Below are 27,828 nucleotides of genomic sequence, written 5' to 3'. Positions count from 1 at the left end.
GACTCTGGTACTGTGTTAAAAGTCTTCGTGTGACTTGTTGTCTGAGCATCTTGTTTTAATATATTTGTGTAGGCAAAAGCAGCTGGAAGATATCCTGGTTCTGGCCAAACAATTCCACGAGACAGCTGAGCCTATTTCTGACTTCTTATCTGTGACAGAGAAAAAACTTGCTAACTCAGAACCTGTTGGCACTCAGGCTGCCAAAATTCAACAACAGATTGTTCGGCACAAGGTAGGAGTGTAGTTGGAGTAAATGGAAGCACGGAACTGGAATGAGAAATCCTAGAAATAAGAAAATGAGCTGCAGGCACTCTGGAAGACATATTCTGTGGCATCTTTTTACGTTTAATGTAAATATAGTCAGATTATTAATTGCAAATGTCAGAGTCTTGAAATAGAAATTGACTAATAGGCTGCCACCACACACAAAAATTTGTTTCCAATTTTTAAATTTGCCCTTCAGTAGGCGAATTGTTATGTTGTTATTTAATTTGTTATATCATTTGTTACTCATTGTTTTGTGTTTTCATTTGTTTTATTTCTGTTATTCATTTTTTCCACTCTGGATTTCCAGGCTCTGGAGGAAGAAATAGAAAGCCATGCAACAGATGTGCACCAGGCAGTCAAAATTGGGCAGTCCCTCTCCTCCCTGACATGCTCTACTGAACAGGGTGTGCTCTCAGACAAACTAGACTTGTTGCAGGCCCGATACAGTGAGATTCAAGACCGGTGCTGCCGGAAAGCAGCTCTGCTTGAACAAGCACTGTCTAATGCTAGACTGTTTGGGGAGGATGAAGTGGAGGTGCTCAACTGGCTGGCTGAGGTTGAGGACAAGCTCAGTTCAGTGTGCGTAAAGGATTACAGACAGGATGTCCTGCAGAAGCAGCATGCTGATCATCTGGTATTCGTGTTTTCCATTCTTATTGGTTATGTTACTAGTTCTTTTGTGTTTTGATTCATATTTATTTCTCATTCTAAACGCTTTCAGTTTACTTCATACACAAGTTAGAAACTTGGAGTTATTTATTTTTATAAGGTCATGGACATACTTGTATTCAACAAAATCACATCAGTTATCCTAGAAGAAGGTACAAAGTAAAGTCGGGGCCATCTCAAGTGCAGCATGTGCTGTATGTCATTAGTGATATCTCCAGTTTTCGTTTGAACAGTTTTATGAATGAGAATGTAGTTGGACAAAACCCGGTCTGCCCAAATAGTGCCCAGTATTTGATCAAACTGATATAATTTATTTAATATATCTAGGCCTTCATCTACTCAAACTCTAGGTATTCTAAGTCTTCTCTAGAACAAATTTCCTTTTTCATTTCATCTCTCTCGCGGGCTTTTAAAAATAAGTAAAGCTGCTTTTTAGGTTGTTTTTTTTATTTAACCATTTAAAATTGTACTGTTACATTGATTTCAAATATTGAGAGTTTTCAACCAGGATTCTAACTAAGTCAGCCTCTTGCTAACTTTCTTTTCTTGAGCTCTCTTCTTACTCTTTATTTGGGGCTTAGTAGATACTTTTGATGCATTTCACTTTTTCCTTTCTTGGCTGATTAATCTAAATTCCTTCTTATCTAGTAGAAAGGAAAGCTTGCCTTTATGAATTTAAGTGAATTACTTTGGATTATTAATGACGATAACCAAAGAAATAATGAAGGAATCAAGTATCTGATATTTAAAAAAAATAAAATAAACCGGAATTCATCTGAAAAGATCACTTCTTTACTTTAAATATGCTCTCTCAAAGATCTTAAATGTCTTTCACTTCATTTTTCAATTGTTTGGGTTTAATGCTATTCTTTCCTTTCAGGCTTTAAATGAAGAGATTGTTAATAGAAAGAAGACTGTAGATCAAGCCATTAAAAATGGTCAGGCTCTCCTAAAACAAACCACAGGTACTTTGAAAAATGCACCTCAGCACCTCTTTTGTCACAGAGATAATCACATCTCCAGGGAAGTAAGCGTTGGCCACTCCTCTTTGATAAATGAGGAGCTTCATACATACTCATTGTATTAGCATGTGCTCCAGCAAGGCTGGCAAAGCTGTGTTTCTAGTCTTTTGGAAGTATTGTCTCCCATTAAGTTATGGATGATGTCTTCCCTTAATTGCTCTCTCCCCATAATTGATAATATTGAATGCCAGAATTCACGAAAACATGGACGGAAAATCTGGGGAAGACCTGCAGTTGAAATTCAGGTCTTAATCTGGACGTGGCTTCATCTATTACTCTTTGCATTGAAATCACTGCCACTGTAAAAGGAAAGATCGAATTTTAAGAAAAGGAGATTAAACGGACTACCTCCTATGCACCCCTTGCCATTAACTTGATTACAACTCATAGTAACCTTATAGGACAGGGTCGAATTCCTTAGGGTTTCTGGCAGTAAATCTTTATGGAAGCTAAGAGACTCTTCTTTTTCTCAAGGAACAGCTGGTGGGATTGAATCACCATCCTTGCACTTAGCAGGATGCTTAGCCCTTTGTACCACCAGGGCTCCTTGCTTCATCTCTAGATTTCTTAAATATGTATAATTGTGTTCTGTGTTTCACAGGGGAAGAGGTATTGCTTATCCAGGAGAAACTAGATGGAATAAAGACTCGTTACACAGACATCACAATCACTAGTTCCAAGGCCCTCAGAACTTTAGAGCAAGCTCGTCAGCTGGCTACCAAGTTCCAGTCTACTTACGAGGAACTGACTGGGTGGCTGAGGAAGGTGGAGGAGGAGCTGGCAGCCAGTGGAGGACAGTCTCCCACAGGGGAGCAGATACCCCTGTTTCAGCAAAGACAGAAGGTGAGCTGTCATCTCACACTGTAAAAGTAAAAACAGTCCTTTTCTTCAGATCCTTAAGTTTCATTGCCCACCATCTCCACCTTAAATCTAGAACAAAAGCTTTTGGCCCCCTCCTTTCTTATTTACTCATGGACCTAAGAAAAGACATACAAAAGAAGACTTATTTGGGCTAGAAAAAAAAAAAAAATGAGTACCAAATCCTTAAGAATTCACTTGTTCCCAACATTTTAGACTTTACTTTCATGGTTCACTAGAGAGCACTTCATGGTCATATTTGATTCCAATGCAGGATCTAGTACAGTGTTCTAGATAGACATTGAGAAACCCTGTATAAATACTATTAAATGCATATTATTTCTATTGAAATAAAAAAAAATGGAGTTCTATTTGTTTCACCCAGGACAGTCTGACTCAGGAAGTCTTATAGACAGTTTTAAAGAAGTTGCAGCTAAGCCTAAAGGCAGGCTGCAGAATGCTGCAGAATGATTGAAAATTTTAAGACAAGGAACGAGGTCAGCACTCTGCTGAGATGTGTGGTAACACCAGTACGTTCCACCAGCACAGCTGCTAATGCGCTTTATTTAGCAAGGTGCAGCCTGAAAACTGCCTTCCTTCCCTAGGAGTTAAAGAAGGAGGTCATGGAGCACAGGCTGGTGTTGGACACCGTGAATGAAGTGAGCCGCGCTCTTCTCGAGCTGGTACCCTGGAGAGCCAGAGAAGGGTTGGACAAACTTGTGTCTGATGCCAACGAACAGTACAAGCTGATCAGTGACACTGTTGGACAAAGGGTGGATGAAATTGATGCTGCTATTCAGAGATCACAACAGGTAATGTTGACAACACCTCTGCATTGATACTTTAGGTAGTGGGGATCTGTGAGTAAGGTACAAGACCATGACCCATGTAAAACTACAAGCTCAAGAGTAGGAGTGTTGAGACCACATTAAGTCTCAGGGGCAACAGACATTTCACTGATGGCAAGTAATTGGGCAGAAGTTTGTGATGATGGATCCAGGTTTGATTGAGTAATTCCAAACTACTTGACCCTTTTGGTTAGAGAACAATTTGGAGAAGAGTGAGACTCTTTTTTTAACTGTTCCCTTCTAAGCAGGTAGATTGCCATTACAGTAGATAATATCTAGACCCCAAAGTTCCAAATGTATCACAATCTTAGTTTGACATAATCAACTGTCTTAGCATTAGTTGAGAGAGGGAAGGAACCTAGAACTATAATTACTATCAGGTATGCTAACCAAAATAGCAGAGCCATCCAAAATAGAGCCCCTCTCGGTATACACAGGTGTCATATTTCCACCCATTTTTTTTTCCTTCTTTCTAAAAAGGAATTAATTACTTTTCTTTGTAGCTAGATAGATACCTATTGTGCTGTAGCACAAAAATAATGTAGCATGAAACCTTGGGGTTATAATGATAAAGAAAATGCTTTCTGAACCACACAGATGTTTGCTCTAACTCTATTTCCCCCAAATGTGTCTTCATTGATAATCCCTAGTCTTGGCCAGTTATTCCAGTACAACATTTGTCCTGTGCGAAAGACCTTACTTTCGCTTTATTTGTGTAAGTTGGCACAATTGAAGAGGAAGAGATAAAAATTGAAGAACACTCATGAAAAGCAATTATGTAAAGCATGTTCTTGGGTTTCTTTCTCTTGGGTGTTTGTTTGGTTTTTTTGGCATTTATTTATTTTACAGTTTTATTGGCACATAGAATTGAACACTTCAGTCGTTCATTCAAACATGTCAAGGGGGGATTGTACAATCAGCACCGCATCCATACTAGAGCTTTCCCTCCCCCCATGATTGATTCACCTCCAAAATGAGCTGTGCAATTATCAGCTCCAGTGCTCCCTCCCCCTTGGGTCAGCTTTGGTACTGCATAAAAGTCTAGCTATCATACTTGTTTAAAGGTTTTGGATCTTCTTGACTCAAACTGTCTGCTGCCATGTTAAATAAGTTTAAACCTCTGAATCGGTCTAGTACTCAGGAGAGAGGTGTGCATCCTTATAAAAACACCCTTAGAAGTATGTTGATATTGAAGGGTGTCACTTTCTGCTGCTGTTCTGGCTGTTGGACCACTATTTGGATTCTGAAACTGTAGTAGAAATCCAGGCCTCTCTCTTTTGAGTAAATTATAGTTTAACAAGTAGGACTATGGCTATGTGTAACTTGTTACTTTATTCTCCAAACACTTTTGTTAGTATGAACAAGCTGCTGATGCAGAACTAGCGTGGGTGGCTGAAACAAAGCGAAAACTAATGGCCCTTGGACCTATTCGCCTGGAGCAGGACCAGACCACAGCTCAGCTTCAGGTACAGAAGGTAAGTGTAACACCATGTGCCCACTGTTTCCTGAGTTAGTAGAACCTAGTGTGACTGAGAGTTTTTCTCACTATCCCAAGTCAAGTCGAGTGACTATCATATTAGTGGATATAAATGTTATGAATATGTGGGGTAAGAAGAACTGCTTTGTGACAAGGGAGAAATGGGCTCATTAATTCAGAATAGTCAGCAATTTAGTATAATTAACAATTTCATGGCCAGTGTTAAGGAAAGGAGATATTTTTGTTAGCTACTAAAGGACAGACTTTGAAGATGTGTGGATAGGCAAGAGATCAAACTTCTAAGGAACAAGTGTGGTGTTTGATACTGCTTTAAAGCAAAGAATTTATTACAGACTAGAGCTAACTTTTCACAAGCTAATTTTATGCCAAAGCAAGCTTAGGCAGAAGACTTAACTATGGTGTACTTTCCAAAGGCTTTCTCCATTGACATCATTCGGCACAAAGACTCAATGGATGAACTCTTCAGTCATCGAGGTGAAATCTTTGGCACCTGTGGGGAGGAACAGAAAACTTTGTTACAGGTATTACAGAGTATATGCTAAGCATGTATCTATTCACCACAGTATATGTATCTATTCACCACAATAGCGTTCTTGTCTTATTGATAGGTGCCTTCAGATCGGTTCTCGTGCATTGCGACCCTGTGTACACAGAACAAAACACCAACCAGTTCTGCACATCCTGACAATTAATTGTTATGTTTGTAGATTATCCTGTCTTAATTGTGGTGACTTAGGAGTATTTTTGATGAGTTAGGAGACTGTTTTCTTCCTAATCTTTATCACTAATGGTGGTATTAAAACCCACTTCCATGTTCTGCGTTCATAGCCATGGTGAATCATGTAACAGAAGTCACTATTAGCCTTCAGTCCATACAGAAAGAGTTTTGAATAGTTTTAAGGTTTTATGACAGCTTTGCAGAACCATTTGCGGATATAAATCACTTCTCCAGGTCTTTCTAAAAAGGCATCCTCATTTCAAAAATGATTAACTAAGAGAGATATAGAAGACTTCAAAAAGTTTGTGGAAAATTTTGAAATCCCCACATAGTTCATAGAACAATTAAAAAAAAATTTTTTTTTATAAAGCATATGCTTAACCTTATTTCCTCCAAGATCATCATCATACCTGACTGAGCTATTAATCCCAAACATAAGAAACAAAAATGCCAGGTTTGTGGAGACTTGTTTGTTAAAGAAAACAAATGAGTAGAACCTAATGGGTAAAGACTCTATTATAGCCCCTAAAATGATCCATTTAAATAATGTCTCATCTAAATTCATATATCATTACTGAACATTTCATTTTACTGTGTTGTTCTCTTGCCATTTTATTGCTTTTTTTTTTAGGGGCTCATACAACTCTTAGCACAATCCATACATACATCAATTGTATAAAGCACATTTGTACATTCATTACCCTCATCATTCTCAAAACATTTGCTCTCCACTTAAGCCCCTGGCATCAGCTCCTCGTTTTTTCCCTCACTCCCCGCTCCCTCGTGAACCCTTGATAATTTATAAATTATTATTTTGTCATATCTTGCACTGTCCGACAATCTGGAGGAGAAAACAACGGGGGAACATGGGAGAGGGGAAGGTCGGGGGGGAGGTAGTGGTGTTAACAAACCCAAGGGACAAGGGAACAATAAGTGATCTCCCTTCACCCACTTTTCTGTTGTCCGTTCCCCAGGGAGGCCTTTCCACCTCACCCTCCCAGTATCACCACTCTCACCACTGGTCCTGAAGGGATCATCCGCCCTGGATTTCCTGTGTTTCCCGTTCCTATCTGTACCAGTGTACATCCTCTGGTCTAGCCAGACTTGTATGGTAGAATTGGGATCATGATAGTAGGGAGCAGGGGGAGCATTTAGGAACTATAGGAAAGTCGTATGTTTCATCATTGCTACACTACACCCTGACTCGTCTGCTTACCGAGACCCTTCCGTAAGAGGATTTCCAATTGCCTACAGATGAGTTTTGGGTCTCCACCCAACACCCCCCCCTCATAAACAATGTATGATTTTTTGTTCTCATGATGCCTGATCCCTTAGACACCTTGTGATCACACAGGCTGGTGTGCTTCTTCCATCTGGGCTTTGTTGCTTCTGAGCTAGATGGCCGCTTGTTTACCTTTAAGACCCCAGACACTATATCTTTTGTTAACTGGGCACCATTAGCTTTCTTTGCCATAATTGCTTATTCACCCGCTTTGCCTTCAGGGATTGTGTTAGGGCAGGTGAGCATCATAGAATCCCAGTTTAGTAGAACAAAGTATTCTTGCATTGAGGGAGCAATGTCCAATGAGGCCCAATGTCCATCTGCTACTTTAATACTAAACCTGTAAATAAATGCACATAGATCTATTTCCATATCCTCATATATAAATATATTTACATATGTACATGCCTTTATGTAGACCTCTATAAATACCCTTTGCCTCCTAGCTCTTTTGTCTATTTCCTTTGACTTTCCTCTTGTCCCACTTTCATGCTCAGCCTTCATTTAGGTTTCAGCAATTACTCTCGGTTACATTACCCTTGATGACGCCCTACCAGGCCTCCTACACCCTCCTCATCACCGATTTGGATCACTTGTTGTTCCCTTGTCCCTTGGGTTTGTTAACCCCACTACCTTCCCCCTCCACCTTCCCCTCTCCCATGTCCCCTGTTGTTTTCTCCTCCAGATTGTTCATCCAGGCTATCTTATTTAGACAAACCTGCGGAGATAATAACGTGCACAAAAACAAGACAGCAAAACCAAGAAACAATATACAGCAAAACAACAACAACAAGCCAATGACAAAAAACAAAACACAACAAGAAAGAAAAGCTTGTAGTTAGCGCAAGGACTGTTTGGTGGCCTTTAGGAGTGTTTTCCAGTCAAGTCTGACGGGGCACCAGGCCCTGGCCCCAAAGTCTATTTTTGTTATTCCCTGGGGACTTTGTTGCTCTATTCCCCCTTGCTCTTCGGTTGCACGCCCTTAGTGTTTTGCCTCAGTGTGGTGGGATCAGATCGAGCGGAATTCCCATAGTGTGTCTTCATTGTTGTCCCATGTTGGGCTATGGGTCAGTGAGGAATGTTGTGTCTCATAGTGGGGCCAGCCATATGGTCTCTTTCAATTGACTGCTCTGAGTGGGAAAATATTTTTATTTCTTAGGAATTTGGGAAATTATATAAATCTATGATGCAAATTTTTAGAATATCAGATAAGCATGAAAGATCATTTAGAAGGGAGGGTGGGTTGGAAAAAGGGAACCGATGACAAGGATCTACATGTGACCTCCTCCCTGGGGGACGGACAACAGAAAGGTGGGTGAAGGGAGATGTCGGACAGGGCAAGATATGACAAAATAACAATTTATAAATTATCAAGGACTCGTGAGGGAGTGGGGAGCAGGGAGAGAGGGGGAAAAATGAAGACCTGATGCCGGGGGCTTAAGTGGAGAGCCAATGTTTTGAGAATGACAAGGGCAATGTATGTACAAATGTGCTTTACACAATTGATGTATGTATGGATTGTGATGAGTCGTACGAGCCCATATTCAAACAATTAAAAAAAAAGATCATTCAGAATCTTGCTAGGTTAATCTATATTTTTGAACATTTTAATGTATATTTTCAGACCTTATTGTATGCATAAGTTTTTTTTTTTAAGAATTCATAATCGTAATAATCCTTTTTGCTTTGTTTGGGCTCAAAGGAAAAGACAGAGTCTCTAATACAGCAATATGAAGCCATAAGCCTACTCAATTCAGAGCGTTATGCCCGCCTAGAGCGGGCACAGGTTTTGGTGAATCAATTTTGGGAAACTTACGAGGAACTCAACCCCTGGATTGAAGAAACTCGGGCATTTACAGCACAGTTACCCCCTCCAGCTATTGATCATGAGCAGCTCAGACAGCAGCAAGAAGAAATGAGGGTAAGGAGCAAACCAAATTGTATTTTAGTCCAGAATGGGGTCCCCAATTCACTCAACAACATGTTTATTAGTGCCTTCTCTGTGTAACTTCTATATGAAGTTAATTCTTTATTGGTTAGAATTTCTTTGCAAACTGGAAGTCCTTATCTGAATTATTTTCTCCAGTTTTAACATGAATTAAAGAGTAAGATTATGGAGTTGTCAGGAATCTCGGGATTGAGCAGAAGTAAAGGAATAGCTAAATACAAGCCACTGTCTCTAAAGTCTTGCTGAAGACGGGGCTATTGTCTGACAGAGCTAGAGTTGGGGAGCTTTTCACGTGGTAAGGCACCCGCTGGAGTGTGTACTCACGTAGAGTTGAGATGAAAGGAAAATTGTAGATTATTTCAACTCTTACTGTTAATAATATAGTTACCATTAAGAGTACTTTTTAAACGTTTATTTTATTTCTGGTCTGTGGCTTGAACTCATCCCTAACCCCATATTCCTGTAAGTGGAACGTGCAGGTAGCCACGAGCAGTTGTAGTACCAAATGTGTTTCTGTTCGTGCCATATCCATCTGGGTGTCTCTCATTCTGTGAGGGTGGCAGTTGGTAAACCTTGGAATTAACCATGTAGCTTGTAGCAAAACTTACTAGTACAGAGGAAAATGAGATAAAGTTGTACAGGGGTGAGGAAGGGAGCATAAAAGGATATGCCAGAATCCTTTTGTGAGTGATGAAGAAGCCCAAAGTGACTTTTTTAAATTAAGAGATTCGGGTAGTGCCAGAGCATAAAATTTGGTTGTTTTTTGTTCTCCCAAAATGGCAAAATAGTAGGACTTGCTGTTTTTAACACTTTAGGGTGTTCCTCTCAAAGTTTTCGGCTGCTTATTAAAGTCTCTGAACTGGTATAGATGTGCTCATGTTTTAATTCTTTTTTCTTACATAGCAATTAAGGGAGTCCATTGCTGAACACAAACCTCATATTGATAAACTACTGAAGATAGGCCCCCAGCTAAAGGAGCTAAACCCAGAGGAAGGGGAGATGGTGGAAGAGAAATACCAGCAAGCAGAAAACATGTATGCCCAGATAAAAGAGGAAGTGCGCCAGCGGGCCTTGGCCCTGGATGAGGCCATTTCCCAGTCTGCTCAGGTATGTGTTTCGAACTCATACAACCTTCAACTGCCTTTCAACTTAATCAAAATGTCATCACTGTATCAGGCATGCTTCTGTGTTCAGGAGGACCTTGACCAGTATGCTAATGATGCATTATTGATAGACTAGGAAGTATTAACAATATCTGCATTTGTACTCCAAGGAATATTGTTATACTGATACCATTAGGAGGGTAAATGCATCTTGGCTAGTATATCGTCTGTTAATAGTTTCTCTGAAAACTATATTTTAGAAAGGATGGTTTGGATTAGCTCATCTTGCAGACTCCTGTTGGACCTGTTACCTTTGAGAATTAGAATGACAGCACATTAGTCTTCCTAGTCTCTAGGCCACAAGCTAGCTTCTAATTCAAAGAGAGGTCCTTGAGTGGAGAGAAGTAAAAGCCAGGGAGAAGTATAAGTCACCAGCAGTTGAGTTTAAAGCATGTAATTACATACTCTTCAACTAATATATTACTGTTAGTGATACTTTTGTCATGTCTGTGGATATTTTATTCCTATGTTTGGTCAGTATTCTTGGTTAATATTTGTACTTACTCAAGTTTTTCCCCCCACCTTCCATCCCATCTCTCACTCACATTGTGGAATGTGTTACTTTGTGTTGTTGCTGCCTGCTCCTGTCTTCCCCACATCGTCACATTTCATTGTTGTGTTGACCGCGCCCACCATTACAGATTTCAGAGGTAAGGTACCCACTCCTGTTGGGTTTAGGGTGTTCTTATAAACCGAGTATCCAGGTCATTACCTATAAGGAAATTTCCTTCAACTCTAGTATAATTAGTATTAATTGGTGCTCTTTGTCAGTTTCATTTGGGGTGGAACCTAGAAGTGAGGGAGCAATCAATGGGAAACGATTTTGTAAGGGAATCCCATGTTTTACCTATAGGCACTTAAAATGAATAATCCTTGCTCTTATTAATGAACCCAGAGTTCTATTTACCAGAGTTCATTTGAGATAGCCTTTTTTTTAGAAGATAAGCTTATTTGTTTGTCTTCCTCTCCTCCTCCTACACTTCAGATTATAAATGAGGATTTTACAATAGTCATGGTTTTGAAAGTATCATCAATATGAAAAGCTAGTTTATTTGACCTTTAAAATGACCATTCCTTATGCCAACATTTTATTTTCTCACTGTTCCATATGGTGGGTTATTAAATTGCATGCCCTGGTATGTTTAGACTCCTAGTTGCATGCATATTGAATTCCCTGCCCATTTACACAGCTGGTGGAGGGCATCTAACTTGTTAGTCTAGTTTGTTGCATGCAGCTGTCCTCTGAGATGTTGGCACTGACACCAGTTGCATTCTTGTCCCTTTTTCATTACATTTGTTTGACTAGGAGGAATATTTTGATAGCAATAATGATCAGATTTTATTTCTGTTATATTAATATCTTTTTGGTCATTAAACATTTGCATTGTGGTTTTTTTGGTGAGCTAGCTCTGGTATACTGTATCAAATTTCTTAGCTAAACCCAACATTCCACAGCTATCAGAGTACTTGGCAGGGAGTAGTAAGGTTATCCTAACAGTAGTAGGTTTACACCCTGGTCTTATCCCCTAACATTTCCCCTAGAAGTGTGATTGCATTATTGTGATGGCTAAACAGTTCAACATTTGTTTAGTTCCATGATAAAATTGAGCCCATGTTGGAGACTCTGGAGAATCTTTCCACTCGCCTGCGCATGCCACCATTGATCCCTGCTGAAGTAGACAAGATCAGAGAGTGCATCAGTGACAATAAAAGTGCCACCATGGAGCTAGAAAAGCTACAGCCTTCCTTTGAGGCCCTAGAGCGCCGTGGAGAAGAACTCATTGGGCGATCTCAGGGAGCTGACAAGGATATGGCTGCCAAAGGTGCTTGATTAATTTACTTCATTTTAAAGACAGTCAATATAGTAAATTATAGGTTGTGATTATCACCCGTATCCCACCAAATATATTTAATTGAGTATGAACGTAGTCCCTAAGTAATGAATATTCCAGGAAGTCATTGAGAAATCAGAAGATACTTCCCCGTTGAAACAAGGTTACAATTGGTAGTTAAATTCCTGGACAGGGCAGCAAATGCTCATTTAACCCCCTAATGTGAGTAAACCACAAGTATTAGTAGTATGTAGAACAAAACTACCTTTCATAACACTTTCCATGGAAATATTATAAGTACACCACCAAAGTAACCCAAACTCACTGCCATCAAGTCAAGTCTGATTCATAGCTACCCCATCGGCCAGGGTAGAATTGTCCCTGTTAGTTTTTAAGATTATAACTCTTTACATGAGTAGAAAACCACCTCTTTCTCCCAAGTCCAATCCTTCGTAAATTAGGAGTTTTGTATTTTAGCAATATACGTTAGCTAATAACATTTCCAGATAATGTTTGCTATCTTGATGTGAGAGACCAACATAAGGAAAATCTGCAGTGGTAAAAATAATATTAACAAGTCTAAGGTAGAAAACTTACTAAAAGATAAAGTAGATGTCTTTCAATTTAAAAAATTTTGGAGCTTTTCTTCAGGCTAATTTCCGTGAAAATGTCAGAATAGTTGTAGTTGTTGATGGGGTTGGTTTCAAGTACTTAGACAAGCTTTATTCACCTCTCTTTTTCACCACTTCAGAAATCCAGGATAAATTGGATCAAATGGTGTTCTTCTGGGAGGATATCAAAGCTCGGGCTGAAGAGCGAGAAATGAAATTCCTTGACGTTCTCGAATTAGCAGAGAAGTTCTGGTGCGACATGGCAGCTCTCCTAACCACCATCAAAGACACCCAGGATATCGTCCATGACTTGGAAAGCCCAGGCATTGACCCTTCCATCATCAAACAACAGGTTGAAGCTGCTGAGGTAAGAAAAAGCAAAATCCCTTCTGTTCTGTTTTTGCCTTCTAGAAAAACACTTTATCCAAGGCTGAACATCTTGATAGATTTGTATAGTTCTTTAAGTTTAATGGGATCCCCCGCTACCACCACCCCTTACAAATGAAACAAAACAAAAACCTTGATACCAAGAAGGGAGAATCATTAACTAGATAACAGATGCGTTAATCTGATGAAGGGAAAGACAAAAAATAATATAAGGAAAGTCAATGTGGCCAAGACAAAAGACGACACTGAGAGGTGCACATGAATGAAGGGCGCCTATATGGTTAATATAGCTGCAACAACAATAATAACATGGTAATATACGTAGGTATGTAAGGTCATTCAGGACTGTGTGTATTTAGGTATAAACCAAACCCATTGCCATCAAAAATAGATTGCAATGCATAGCCACCCAATAGGACAGAGTGGACCTCTCCTAAAAGGTGTGAGGCTGCCACATAACCTTCCACATAGCATCCTTTGGGGTGTAACCATTGACCTTTGGTTTCTCACTTAACCACTACACCACCAGGCCTCCAGTATATAAATATAGTTGTGGCTATTTCTACATATGTATTTATATATACTGCATATATATATTCATTCATATAAGAGAGCACAAAGGAGCATATTTATGGAAACTTCTTAGACATAACCAAACACCTTGTAGGACTGAACTGGACTTGAAAGATAGGGAACCACAGCCTCAGGGGACATCTAGATCATTTGGCATACATAGTTCATAAAGATAGTGCCCTACATCTAATTTGATGAGCAATATCTGGGGTCTTATGGCTTAGGAGCAGTCGTCTATGATACAACTATTGTTATCTTCCCATCTGGAGCAAAGGAGAGTGGAGAAAAGCAAAGACCCAATGAAGCAGTTAGTCCATAGGACTAATGGCCCATAAGAGCTGCAGCCTCTACTAACCTGAATGCAGATTACATTGAGAATTCTGGACTCGCTCTAGAGATAACACTATTTGACAGACTTTTTCCATTTATTTTTAAGGAGTCTGTTGTATTATTAGCTACCATTTAGTCTGCTCTGAACCTTATGTATAATACAATAAATTGTTGCTCAGTTCTTCACCATCCTCATATCCTCACCTCCATGCTTAGGTGTTAATAAAAGCTTCTCTCGCTTTATCTTATTCATTTAGCACATGCTAAGCCTGTCTTTATATTATCAATCTTATGTCTCACTTTTATTTCAGTTGTTCTCTCATATTGAAATTTTTTTCCTCCTTTCCATCTCCATTATTGCCAGTCCATTAACACTTTTTAAGACCTGGCACAAAACTAGCTTTTCTTCAAAACAGCCTACATAACTCCTATTGTGGTAGTCTCTTAGTCCTTAAATTGTGATGTGTATTATTTTAATAACCTTGTTGGTATTTATCTGTCTATTGCAGTGATTTTCAAGTGGTTCGCGACCCCTTTGGGGGTCGAACAACCCTTTCACGGGTTGCCTAAGACCATCAGAAAACACATAAATATTTCACAATATATAATTATATATTGCTTTGTGATTAATCACTATGCTTTAATTATGTTTAATTATGTTCAATTTGTAACAATGAAAATACATCCTGCATATCCGATGTTTACATTACGATTCATAACAGTAGCAAAATTAAAGTTATGAAGTAGCAACAAAAATAATTTTGTGGTTAGGAACTGTCAAAGGGTCATGGCACTGGGAAGGTTGAGAACCACTGGTCTATTGTATCACCTTGGAGACAGGAACTATCTCTTACCCTTTTCAGAGGGACTTGCATCTGTCTGTCTACTTTGACAGTTGCTTAACAAGAGGAAAGGATATGTATTCATTCTTGAAGTTCACTGCATCTTTCTCAATAGGGGAAAAATCTATTGTAGACTCTGGAGCTTCACTCTATAGATAGGCAATGTATTAAGAACATTGACAAGCAATAGACAGTTCTGCTCAGCATCTGCTATTGATGGCCGTGTATATTGCATTTACAAAGTTAGGGAAGTTCTGTTTTGGATTATGCTTTGTTCCCTTTCCTGCAGACTATTAAGGAGGAGACAGATGGGCTGCATGAGGAGCTAGAGTTTATTCGAATCCTTGGAGCAGATCTAATTTTTGCCTGTGGAGAAACTGAGAAGCCTGAGGTGAAGAAGAGTATTGATGAGGTATGGGTGTGTGTGTGTAAAGAACTCAAACGAAAATGTTAGTGGACTCACACTTAAGGGAGACATGAATCTAGGACTCTGATTGAATTGTTTTCCTATAGATGAACAATGCCTGGGAGAACTTAAACAAAACATGGAGAGAGAGGCTAGAAAAACTCGAGGATGCCATGCAAGCTGCTGTGCAGTATCAGGACACTCTGCAGGTGAGAGGCCAGGAGGCAAATGCCAAGGGAACATGGGCTCCATCTTCTCTTGTGACACTTTCTGACATTAGTACAATAGTGACTGTCCTTTACAGGACTGGAACATTCTCAGACCTAACACAGTGCTGGCTCTCATTTCTAGACATAGTGTACCACTCTAGTGTGGAAAGCACTGGCACCTGGCAGAATTTCTGTTCTTGTTATTTTTATCATCATTGCCTATGTGACGTATTTATCCTCTTGGTAGCTCTGCAGTCATGCTGGACTTGAGGTTGAACATCACTGGTCTTTGTTAGAAACCACTTATCTTAAAGCACAGCTTGACACGTTGGCTTTGGGGTGTTCACAGCTTTTTAACTGCCAATGAGAAATCATCTCATTTATTCACATTTTGTGTTTCCATTTAGTTTACTTTGGGCATGATTCTGGTAATGTTGGCTCTGTTCTCTAATCTCTGCATTACTGGAATAAAGACCATTGTGCCCTGGCTTGCCAATGCTCCTTTTAGCAGGAATAGTGCTGGTGTGCTCCCAGCTCCTTGGGCTTTCATTTTTTGACTCTATATATATTTTTAATTTCAGGCTATGTTTGACTGGCTAGATAACACTGTGATTAAACTCTGCACCATGGCTCCTGTTGGCACTGACCTCAACACTGTTAAAGATCAATTAAATGAAATGAAGGTTTGTATTGAGAATGACTCAATTTTATTTGTATTGAAGGTTGTATTGTACTGCGAATGACTCTTTTTGCTGCTTTTGAAGAATAGCTGTGATCCCTTCTTAGTTTTTAAAGGCTTGGTTCATGTTAACTTTATTAAATATGTCTTTGATAGGAGTTCAAAGTGGAAGTTTACCAACAGCAAATTGAAATGGAGAAGCTCAATCACCAGGGTGAATTGATGCTGAAGAAAGCTACTGATGAAACAGACAGAGACATAATACGAGAACCATTGACAGAACTCAAACACCTCTGGGAGAACTTGGGTGAGAAAATTGCCTACAGACAGGTAAGACAAATGGTAGTTTATTTAAATCACTTATATAAACCACTCTCTACTGTTTTCCCCAAAATTTCTTAACAAATATTCTCTTTATATATTTTTCTGTGCAGCATAAACTAGAAGGTGCTCTGTTGGCCCTTGGCCAATTCCAGCATGCCTTAGAGGAACTAATGAGTTGGCTGATTCACACTGAAGAGTTGTTAGATGCTCAGAGACCAGTGAATGGAGACCCCAAAGTCATTGAAGTTGAGCTTGCAAAACACCACGTAAGTAATTTTCATCTCAAAGCCTATTTGCTACAAGAAGCCTTTTGATGTGTCTTCTACAGAGAATCAGGCTGCATTATAGTAATAGAGACAAATGTTGTTCAACATTTTTTAGGTTCTCAAAAACGATGTTTTGGCCCATCAAGCCACAGTGGAAACAGTCAACAAAGCTGGAAATGAACTTCTTGAATCTAGCGCTGGAGATGATGCCAGCAGCTTAAGGAGCCGATTGGAAACTATGAACCAGTGCTGGGAGTCAGTATTACAAAAAACAGAGGAGAGGGAGCAGCAGCTTCAGTCGACACTGCAGCAGGTGTGTCAGAGTTGTATGAGAAGAAGCCTCAGTGAGGAAGGAAAGCGATCTGGACTGTAACTCCCTGTGTCTTGAGAGCGTGTATGCCTGAACTTGTCCGGAAGAACAGTTTTCAGAGTGTGTGTGTATGTGTGTGTGTGTGTGTGTGTGTGTGTTCACTTTATAGTCTAGTATCTTCAAAATTGGTAAATCTTCAGTATCACAAACCTTTTCACAAACTCAGACACTTAGATCAAGTCAGGTCTCTCCATGTCCAGTAAGACCTTAGTCAGCAAGTCAATTAATCAGGTTTTATCAGGCTTATCATCTTGGGTTTTTTAATCATTTTATTGGCGGCTCTTACAGCTCTTATAACAACCCATACATTTGTACATTTGTTGCCATCATCATTTTCAAAACATTTTCTTTCTACTTGAGCCCTTGGTATCAGCTCCTCTTTTTTCCCCTCCCTCCCTCCACCTTCCCACCCTCGTGACCCCTTGATAAATTATAAATTATTATTATTTTCATACCTTACACTGCCGCTGTCTCCCTTCACCCATACTTCTGTTGTTCGTCCCCCTTGGGTGGGTGCATGTTAATATGTTGATCATTGCAATCGGCTCCCTATTTCTCCCCCTTCTCCCCCCATGTTCTCCATACTCTCATGGTATCGCTACTCCCATTACTGTTCTTGAGGGGTTTATCTGTCCTGGATTCTATATGTCAAGAGCTCTTATCTACCAGTGTACATGCTCCAGCCTAGTCAGATTTGTAAGGTAGAACTGGGGTCAGGATTAAAAAACTAGAGGAATGTTGTATGTTTCATCAGTGCTATACTGCACCCTGACTGACTCATCCCTTCCTTGTGACCTTTCTGTGATGGGTTGTCCAATGTCTACAGATGGGCTTTGGGTCTCCACTCTGACCCCCCTCGTTAGCATCGATATGATTGTTTTGGGTCTTCTGGTGCCGGGTAACTTGATCCCATCAATACCTCATGATCACATAGGCTGGTGTGCTTTTTCCATGAGAGTTTTGTTTGCTTCGTTGATAGATGGCTGCTTGTTTAACTTCAAACCTTTAAGACACCAGACACTATGTCTTCTGATAGCAAGGCACCATCTGCTTTCTTCATCACATTTGCTTATGCACCCATTTTGTCTTCAGTCATTGTGGCGGAAGTGTAGCATCACAGAATGCCAAGTTATTAAAACAACGTGTTCTTGTGTTGAGGGGGGGCTTGAGTAGAGGCTCAATGTCTATCTACTACCTTAATACTTAACATAGAAATATATGTACATAGACCTATATGCCTATATTTTTATCCCTATAAATGTCTTTTGCCTCCTAGTTATTTCCTTGTTTCTTTTTACTTTTCTCCTGTCGCACTATCATGTTTGACTTTCATTCGTCTGTCGGTAATTCCTGAGAGGTAGCACCTCATTGCACATGATCAAACCCTACCAAGCATTCTACATCCTCTGAGCCAGTGATTTTAGAGCTCTTCTTGTTCCCTTGTCAGGGACGGGCGGTGGTGGAGGGACGGGCGGTGGTGGGTAATAATTCCAGGTCTCAGACTTACCATGTTATAATGGAGTCTGGTCTGAAAGGTTCTACTGCATGCTACCAATAATAGATTGGCGCCATGCTAATCAGCAACAGAACAGGTTTGCCTGAGTGAAATCTAAAATTCCTCCCTCAAGTTTCCAAACAGAGTAGATGGCTGATGTTGTAGGTGTGTTGTGGTTTTTGTTTTTGTTTTTTTACTCAACAGGCCCAAGGTTTCCACAGTGAAATTGAAGATTTCCTTTTGGAACTAACTAGAATGGAGAACCAGCTTTCAGCAGCTAAGCCTACAGGAGGACTTCCTGAAACTGCTAGGGAACAACTGGATACGCATATGGTAATGGAGAATTCTTCAAATTGAACATAACTATCCCATATTCTGTAGTTCCTTTTCAGTTCACACAGATATGTATTGGGGAATCTACAAAATCCTACATTTTTATGGCAATATATATACCACCTTAGGCATGATTGCTTACTTAGGATTTTCAATACCTTGCCATAGGTAGTTGTCACAGGGAAGGGCCAAATGGAAAGATATTTATGAGCTGGTTAGTTTTGAGTTGATCGGTCGAGTTGGCACAATGACGTTGACTCGAAGATGAAAGCAGCAAGCAGTAAAACTGCATACCACAGATGTGATTGCACTTTCAGAAAGACTGCTTAGTTTGAATTTATTAAATCTAGTAGATAATGACAATATTTCAAAAAGTGAACTGAGAGCAAGAAACAACGTAGTTTGAGACAAGTTAATGTATGTAAAGGGGAAATGATTGGTTTTGGTGGTTTCTTGTCATCACCCCCAAAAACCATTTTTCCCATTTACTTGGTGACAGAATTACAATAATATTAAAATAGAAACAATGGGTTTCATGCTACAATAACTTATCCATTGAACTGAATCCAAAAGAAAGGCTTTGGATCTAGATGAGACTTTCCTGGACTTCGTCAGACTGTGCTACTAAATGTGTGTATGTGTGTCTTCCAGCAACAGAGGCTGTTATGTTCTTTATCATCTTTGCTGCCTGTACTTATAGGAACTCTATTCCCGACTGAAAGCGAAGGAAGAGACTTACAATCAACTGCTTGACAAGGGCAGGCTCATGCTTATAAGCCGTGATGATTCTGGGTCTGGCTCAAAGACAGAACAGAGTGTAGCACTCTTGGAACACAAGTGGCATGTGGTCAGCAGTAAGATGGAAGAAAGAAAGGTATTGTTATCAAGTTCCGTGTGTGATAACTGAGTAGTTGAGTTAATGGCTGCATGTAATTACCGCCTTGTTTTTGATGAAGATTTTTCTAAGATCAATATATTGTAGCAAAAGTGGCAGAACCAATACCTTCTGAAGTGGCTTCATATTAACTAAGATCCTCTCTGCTGTTACAGTTTTATTTTCCATTTAAGTCAAGTTGCATTGATGGTACCAGTGTGATGATAATATTCTTAGGGGAATTAATTCCAGACTAGTCCCAAGGAGTTGAGGATTGATGATATCCTAGATACTCAGCTCTTCTATGATGCTTTTCAGGTCCATTTTTACCCCACTCCTCCCTGGAGTATATTTCCTCACAATTCTGGGTTCTGAGAATTGCTGCAGCATCCCACAGAAACTCATGCAAGTTTGAAGAAATGTCTCACATGGTGGTGGGTGCTGTTTAGTCCAAAATCCAAAGGTCAAGAAGGAATAAACCAGTTGCTGGGTCCAGAAGTCACCCTCCCCTCCTGACTCTTGCTGGTGATGAGATCACACCCCCTGCTTCTCAGAGACTTATTTTATACCCAGCAGGATGGTATTGCAGGGAATCCTGTTCACAATTACTCACAGGCGAATCCTGTCAGTATCTTCTCCCACCTTCTTACCAGACGCATGTAAGGAAAGGTCATTTGGTGGGACCTACATTACATTGAGTAAACATATACCATATAAACTCAAGTATAAGCTGATCCAAATATCAGCAGAAGCACCTAATTTTACCACAAAAACTGCATTAAAAATGTGCTGGAAAACTTGGCTTTATACACAAGTATATAGGTAATCCTTTACCTTTTTAGTTACTGTAAGGGATTATGTTAGAAGGACCATATTGATTGACCCTAACTTACTAGTTTCTGCCTGTATTTCATATTTATTTCTTTTCTGCAACTATTGGTTAAGACTGTATTGCTTGTCACTACTCAATGACAGATTGACTTTAAAAACAAGGTTTTGCTTTTAGTTGGTGACTTGGAATTAAGTTTGGAGGCAGAGCATAGGGAGTTATATGAATTTCCCTCAGGAATCTGATTTCTCCTTTAAGTGCAGTAGAGAGGACATTTACTAGAAGTCAGGAGAAAAGTATTCGCTATGACCTTTCCCCACAGCTCATAAGACAAAATTATCCAAAAAAATCTTCAAAGGGGAACTTTAAGGCATTTGTCTAAAAAGATTGTTTCATTGAGAATGTGGAATTTCATTTTCTGTGCTGGTCATATCAAATGTGAAATATATGTTCAAATCTTTTGACCAGATCCATTCAACAGATATTTATTGAACATGGATGTACCAGACACTGAACTAAGTATATACTACAAATTATAAAGGCATAGAGCAGCCTACCTTCATGGAATATATTGGGCAGAAGGCTGTAAAACAGTCACAAATATAAATGAACATTTTTGAAGGAAACATTAATTTTCTGTGCTTCTAGTTTGGAGTCTGGTGATTTTGTTATATAAAGAATCGCTGGAGTACCTGAGTACATACGGCTGTGCTCCAATTCTCGAGTCATCTACATACCCTGAAGAAGGTAGAGCTAAGACTAATTTAAAAAGCAGGCAGATTCTGGCCCAAACCAAACATTTTATAGAGGGTTGTCCCCACAATGGCATGGACGCCCTCAAGAGATCAGCAGTGGAACCGACCAAGCCAAGACTGGGGAATCATGGTGGTCATTTTTTATTTTGCAGTAACATATCTCAGGCTCACCACAATTTTCTAAATGTGCATGAAGCTCTGTTGCAGACTAAATAGGGAAGAATAATGTGGAAACTATTCCTACCATCTGGGAACTTAAAGTATATTCATTTTTTAAAAATATTTTATTGAGGGCTCTTACAGCCCTTATACCATTACATACATCAATTATATCAAGCGTATTTGTACATATGTTGCCATCATCATATAGTTTCTATATATCCTCCACCTAGTTTCTATTAATGTGAATATCCTAAAGTATATTCATTTACAAACATATGTATGATAGAATTGAGAGGGATTTGATTTAACTACTTTAGATTTGGCTAATTTGATTGTTTTAGGTTGGGTCTGTACATTTTATAAAGTTCATTATAACTTTTTTTTTCAAGTTATAGAAGGTAGCCTAAAAGCACAAAGAAAATAATAAAAATAATTTAGAAAGCAATCAACTAGAATTATCACTAGTTAATTAAAATTAGTGTGAATATTTTAGATAAATTACTTTTTAACAACCTGCCATGAATCTGTTAGACAGGCAGGAGCAGACATAGCTGAGGATGGAACTTCTGGATTGTGCCAGGGTCAGGTACAATTGTGGAGAGTAGCACTTCCTTAGAATGAGCTGAGGTTTTGGCCTTTCTGGTGTTCATTATTCAACATAATGGGGTGGGGGGGTAAATCCAAAAAGTATAGTGTCAAAATTTCATGTGGAATTCTGTAACTTTTTTCATTACTTTTTCTGTTTGTAACAAAAGTATAAGCTTGAGAAAGCCCAGAAGTATGTTCAGACTTTGCCCAGGCCAGGTTGTGAATCCTGCAGCTGTCACCACTGTTCCTCACATTTATTGAATGGTTTCATTCCTGTTCTTTGCTGTCTCCAGAAGTGGAGAGTGGCAGAGAAAGTAGCTTAGCTGCTAATTGTGCTAGTTTTCCTTTTCCATGTGCATGGTTGTTGGTCAGTCGTCTTAGCTGTTTGGAGGCTGCCTTAAACAGTCTTCCATTTTAGAGGTCATTTCATTGGATGTACAATTTCTATCTTTTTTCATGAAGCTATAATTCCTGAACTTGGCATTTTTCTTTTTTGTGTGTTACTTTTTTTAAATTAAAATTTAGTCAAAGTTGGAAGAGGCCCTCAACCTGGCAACAGAATTCCAGAATTCCCTACAGGAATTTATCAACTGGCTCACTCTAGCGGAGCAGAGTTTAAACATCGCGCCACCTCCCAGCCTTATTCTGAATACCGTCCTTTCCCAGATAGAGGAGCACAAGGTAATGAAGTGACGAAACTGTGGCCGTCCTTTGGAAAGAGTAGTTGAAAGAAATGCTCCTCTCCTTTACTTGAGGTTTAAAAAGAACAATCTTTTCCTCTTAGGTTTTTGCTAATGAAGTAAATGCTCATCGAGACCAGATTATTGAACTGGATCAAACAGGAAATCAGTTGAAGTTCCTTAGCCAAAAGCAGGATGTTGTTCTGATCAAGAATTTGTTGGTTAGCGTTCAGTCTCGCTGGGAGAAAGTTGTCCAGCGCTCTATTGAAAGGGGACGTTCACTGGATGATGCCAGGAAGCGGGCAAAACAAGTAAGTTATACACATTTGTAATTCATTGAAGGACCTTGTGCTGCATACATCAACCATCTAGATTGGCTCTCTTATACGTGCTGTAGAGCTCACATATTCATTCCTGTTAAGATTTATTTCTTTGCTGTTACCAGTTCCATGAAGCCTGGAAAAAACTGATTGACTGGCTAGAAGATGCAGAAAGTCACCTGGACTCAGAACTGGAGATATCGAATGACCCGGATAAAATTAAACTTCAGCTTTCTAAGCACAAGGTAAAGTGGTTCATTGCATGTACGTCAGCATGGTACTCACTAAAGCTTACAGCTTGCAAAGAGTAAATCAGATGGAGTCAAAATATAATTAATTGGTTAGTAATAAAGAGTAAACATGGTGGAATCAGGATCTCATTTTATACAGATGAGAGTAAGTCCGAAAGTATTGCTACCGTGTTCAAGTTCATGCATGGACAGGAAAATTCCAAAGTATGTTTAAATATTTCAGTATGGTCGATGGATAGCTCCAGACAAGTTCTCGCAGTAATACGTTTCTTAATGTCAAGAAGGTGCTTTCAAAGCAACAAAAAATGGCCCATTCAAGGCAGTTGCTTTTGAGGAAATCTATTGAGGCAGTTAAATTCAAGGCAGAGAATTCCGCTCATGTGGTTATAACGGTGGCTGGGTTTGGGGATCCCAAAGGGATCTTGATAGATTTTCCCAAAGGACACTGGACAATCATAAGGATTGGTTAGGAAGTTTTAAGAAAATTGAAAACTGTCTTGGTGAGAAAAAAATGCCAGGAAAGTTGTGCCCATGTACCTGCTCCTTCTTCAGTGGTGTAGTGAGAGCTGTTGCATGAGGATTTTGAATTTTACAGGTCCACCCCATGGACTTGATCTTGCCCTTTCACACTTCTTGTTTCCAAAACTCAAAGAGCCTTTTACAAAAGAACACAATTTAAGTCCATCAGGATGCCAAGATTGTAGTTTTGTCTTAGTGTACATCAAAGAGCCCAGAATAGTTGGGGGGCGCCACCTTTAGAAATGTATAAACTTAAGTGGGGGACATATGGAGAAGCAATTTTTTGATGTTCTTGTTTTATACCAGTGTCTATGATTTTGTACAATACTTTCAGGCTTTTTGACCTATCCTTGTATCTAGACACTGTTGAACCATATCAACAATCCCTTTGTTCACTTAATAGCAGTCCAAACTTAAGTAATTACCCGGATTAGTCAGCTAAAACTGTCATTTTGAAGTTGCCATGCATTGCTATATAGTAGCGTAAATAAAAACATCAACTTTTTAAGGGTATGTTATTGCTAATTCTCATTCATGAAGGTATTGATACACATCCTGTATATAGTTATCAACCTGAAAATTCAAATTTTTTTTTATTCCAAGTCAGAAAGTCTGCCGATTTTTAACATAAATGTTTCTTTTCTTTGGGGGGTACACAGGAATTTCAGAAAACTCTTGGTGGTAAACAACCTGTGTACGATACCACGATCAGAACTGGCAGAGCACTGAAAGAAAAGACTTTGCTACCTGATGACACTCAGAAACTTGACAACTTACTGGGAGAAGTCCGAGACAAATGGGATACTGTGTGTGGCAAGTCCGTGGAGCGGTGAGCATGAAGGCCCCCTTCTTGGTTTTGTGTGTTATCCCAAAAGAGACTATTGGATTCCACAAGATGGCATTAGCAACAGGTTTGGGCAACATCTCCATGTTGCCAGCCAATCTAAAGAGAGTTATAAGATTATTAGAATAAAATATATTAAGGATACTCTTGTTTTAAACTTGAGCCTTATTGTGTTGGAAGTGGAGAGTGCTTTAAAATCAAGCCAACAGTAATTGAAGACCAGTAACTATTATAGTAAGTGCTCTCTTTGTATCAAGGCACTGCAAAGCTTCTATATGCATTTAATCAACATAGGACCTGGCCTTCACTGAGCATTTGCTATGTGCCTAGTCGTGCTGCTTAAGCACTTAATCCTCGCAGCAACTGTCAAAGTGAGTATTGTTGTTATCCCATTTTAAAAATGAGGAAACAGACACAAAGAGGTTACTTAATTAACTCCCCCAAAGTGCAATAGGCTGCGCTAAGTGGCTGAGCTGAAATTGAACCTAGGCGGTTTGATTCTAAAGCTGGGACTTTCTTCCATTGCCTCCCACTGTGTGATGCTGCTTTAATGTTTTTATGATAGCTCTCTGGATTATGCAGTGTTTGTATTTAAATGAGGCAAGTGAGGTTCAATGATTAAGAGGCATCCCAGAGATAATCACTACAAACCCCTACAATACATAATCCTCTATTGTAAAGTCGTATAATTAATACAGACCTTAAGTCATTAGGGTATGTCCATATATATATATAGCCATTGAACTATAAGATGCTTCTAAGGAGCATTCTATTTCCTACACTAGATCTAACCCATTCTCAAGAGTGATCATCTCTCTTAGTCACTTTTAAATATAATTATTATAGTGATATATACATAGCAAGTAATTTCTACATGAACATTTCTGTGGCCTTGATTATATTCTTCATGTCTTAGTCACTCTTAACACTATTTCTAACTGTTCGAACATGAGCCCCCTCTGTATAGAGCTCGCGCAATATTCCCTGTCAGCAGTCGGAAATGTGCACCCATCATAAAATGAATCCTTAACCACGGTGGGTTTGTGTGCTTTTCTCAGGCAGCACAAGTTGGAGGAGGCCCTGCTGTTTTCAGGCCAGTTCATGGATGCTTTGCAGGCCCTGGTTGACTGGTTGTACAAGGTGGAGCCGCAGCTGGCTGAGGACCAGCCTGTGCACGGGGACCTCGACCTCGTCATGAACCTCATGGATGCGCATAAGGTGAGGGGCAAGATCTAGGCTGCATGGTCCCAGCTGGAAGTGCACCTTCTGCTTGATGGGGGAGGAAGAGCCCTGTGTCTCTGCTTGTCAGGGAGACTGCTCACTGCTCTGTGTTTAAACAAAACCAGCCGTTGGTTGGGGCTGTATATCGTATCAGTCACAAAATATTTACCAAAATTGGTCTGATCCAGATTTGATATCTTGCCTCTTGGACTAACAGCGTTTCTCAGACAAACCAATTCTCTTTCTTTTCTAGGTTTTCCAGAAGGAACTGGGAAAGCGAACAGGAACTGTCCAGGTTCTGAAGCGTTCAGGCCGAGAGCTGATTGAGAATAGTCGAGATGACACCACTTGGGTAAAAGGCCAGCTCCAGGAGCTGAGCACTCGCTGGGACACTGTGTGTAAGCTCTCAGTCTCCAAACAAAGCCGACTCGAGCAGGCCTTAAAACAGGTAAGAGAGATTCGCCCAGACAACCCAAAGCAGGTGGATTTGATTTTCTTACTAGGAAATATCCAGAGTAACAAAGTAAAAAAAATGGACATACTGAATGTTCTACACAGCTTTAACACTTATTTAGCTTATAATAAAATAATTCAATGACTGATTTTTTTTTTAAAGATGCACAAATGAAAGATGGCCTTTGTGAATCTTAAACCAGCCATCACGTGAAGCATCACTGATGCTTTCCCCGCCTTGTCCCGGTATCTAGGACCTTTGGCTGCAGAGCAGGGGTTAGTCTTCTATGTTTGGTTGTTTCAGGCAGAAGAGTTTCGAGACACAGTCCACATGCTTCTGGAGTGGCTTTCTGAAGCCGAGCAAACACTTCGCTTTCGGGGAGCCCTTCCCGATGACACAGAGGCCCTGCAGTCTCTCATCGACACCCACAAGGTAGTCCAGCCCTGTGGTAGCCTGTTCTGTGCTTGGAAACATCAGACTGCCTGTTAGAAAAATACAGAACTAGAATAGGCATAGCTCATTGGTAACTGGTAATATTTGTGTTTTAAAAAATGTTAAAGATACTGGCTGTAAACAAGCCAAGCTATGGCACTGAGTAAAGAAAAATGTGGGTTATTTTGCCTCTCTGTTACCCTTCCCTGGGACATTGCTCGACTTCCCTTGGACCTTAGTCTGATCCCTGTCACTTACCAAGCTGCAAAGTACAATGCAGTGTAGTGCCTGAGGCCACATTCTAGCTCTTCTAGTGAAGTAGGTGGAAAAGGTGATTTCCTCTTTTCCTTTTTTGGTTAGTTTTACTTTACCCACATGTCCCAGATTTTAGTCTTGGTTTTGCCATTGTATTTGATTGTGGGAGTTTTGTAGCTGTCATATTAATGTAAAAACAAAACAAAACCCCAGAAGGCGGATGAAACACAATAGGAGGATGAAACACAATGCTTTTGACCCTAGTTCTTTCATAGAAGATTCATTCCTTCACTTTCCTGTGTTTTGGAACCGGAAAGAAAATGACAAAACACCTAAATAATAGTACTTAGGGGGATCTACATCAACACGTGGTGGGTGGGGGAGATGCTAAATATTTATTACCCCCTTAGTGTAAGCTAAAAATCCCTCTAGAGTAGATTTCTTAAGTTTTTGTTTCCAATTCTTTTTTGTTCAGGAATTCATGAAGAAAGTGGAAGAAAAGCGCATGGATGTAAATGCAGCTGTCGCAATGGGCGAGGTCATCCTGGCCGTCTGCCACCCTGACTGTATCACTACCATCAAACACTGGGTCACTATCATCCGAGCTAGGTTGGAGGAGGTGAGTCACTGGTGTAAAGGAAGACTGTGTACACCAAGTAAAATGTGGTGATAGCAATAAAATAACTACAGAGCTTTGGTTTCTTTCCAAACAGG

General features: G+C 39.7%; 1 protein-coding gene across 2 annotated transcripts in view; it reads left to right on the top strand.

The window, feature by feature from the left end:
- The window catches only part of MACF1 (microtubule actin crosslinking factor 1), a 406,007-nt gene that overhangs the window by 350,631 nt on the left and 27,548 nt on the right, over positions 1 to 27,828 (top strand). The window contains exons 56-83 of one of the 2 annotated variants that reach the window (XM_004704946.2): positions 73 to 232; positions 575 to 901; positions 1,817 to 1,901; positions 2,560 to 2,801; positions 3,422 to 3,628; positions 5,020 to 5,139; positions 5,576 to 5,683; positions 8,865 to 9,083; positions 10,014 to 10,217; positions 10,915 to 10,923; positions 11,865 to 12,096; positions 12,857 to 13,083; positions 15,138 to 15,260; positions 15,362 to 15,463; positions 16,045 to 16,146; positions 16,299 to 16,472; positions 16,577 to 16,732; positions 16,848 to 17,045; positions 18,802 to 18,930; positions 19,631 to 19,804; positions 22,664 to 22,819; positions 22,923 to 23,129; positions 23,264 to 23,383; positions 24,568 to 24,737; positions 25,811 to 25,970; positions 26,227 to 26,421; positions 26,731 to 26,859; positions 27,590 to 27,733. In XM_004704946.2, coding sequence (XP_004705003.1) covers positions 73 to 232; positions 575 to 901; positions 1,817 to 1,901; positions 2,560 to 2,801; positions 3,422 to 3,628; positions 5,020 to 5,139; positions 5,576 to 5,683; positions 8,865 to 9,083; positions 10,014 to 10,217; positions 10,915 to 10,923; positions 11,865 to 12,096; positions 12,857 to 13,083; positions 15,138 to 15,260; positions 15,362 to 15,463; positions 16,045 to 16,146; positions 16,299 to 16,472; positions 16,577 to 16,732; positions 16,848 to 17,045; positions 18,802 to 18,930; positions 19,631 to 19,804; positions 22,664 to 22,819; positions 22,923 to 23,129; positions 23,264 to 23,383; positions 24,568 to 24,737; positions 25,811 to 25,970; positions 26,227 to 26,421; positions 26,731 to 26,859; positions 27,590 to 27,733 — 4,579 coding nt within the window. The remainder of the gene's footprint in view (positions 1 to 72; positions 233 to 574; positions 902 to 1,816; positions 1,902 to 2,559; positions 2,802 to 3,421; positions 3,629 to 5,019; positions 5,140 to 5,575; positions 5,684 to 8,864; positions 9,084 to 10,013; positions 10,218 to 10,914; positions 10,924 to 11,864; positions 12,097 to 12,856; positions 13,084 to 15,137; positions 15,261 to 15,361; positions 15,464 to 16,044; positions 16,147 to 16,298; positions 16,473 to 16,576; positions 16,733 to 16,847; positions 17,046 to 18,801; positions 18,931 to 19,630; positions 19,805 to 22,663; positions 22,820 to 22,922; positions 23,130 to 23,263; positions 23,384 to 24,567; positions 24,738 to 25,810; positions 25,971 to 26,226; positions 26,422 to 26,730; positions 26,860 to 27,589; positions 27,734 to 27,828) is intronic. The other variant, XM_045298963.1, reaches the window with a different exon arrangement.

This window comes from Echinops telfairi, unplaced genomic scaffold (assembly GCF_000313985.2).
Source record: "Echinops telfairi isolate 266 unplaced genomic scaffold, ASM31398v2 ScPeMD7_7457;HRSCAF=8495, whole genome shotgun sequence".
NCBI lineage: Eukaryota > Metazoa > Chordata > Mammalia > Afrosoricida > Tenrecidae > Echinops > Echinops telfairi.
This window is presented reverse-complemented; position numbering and strand designations above follow the sequence as displayed.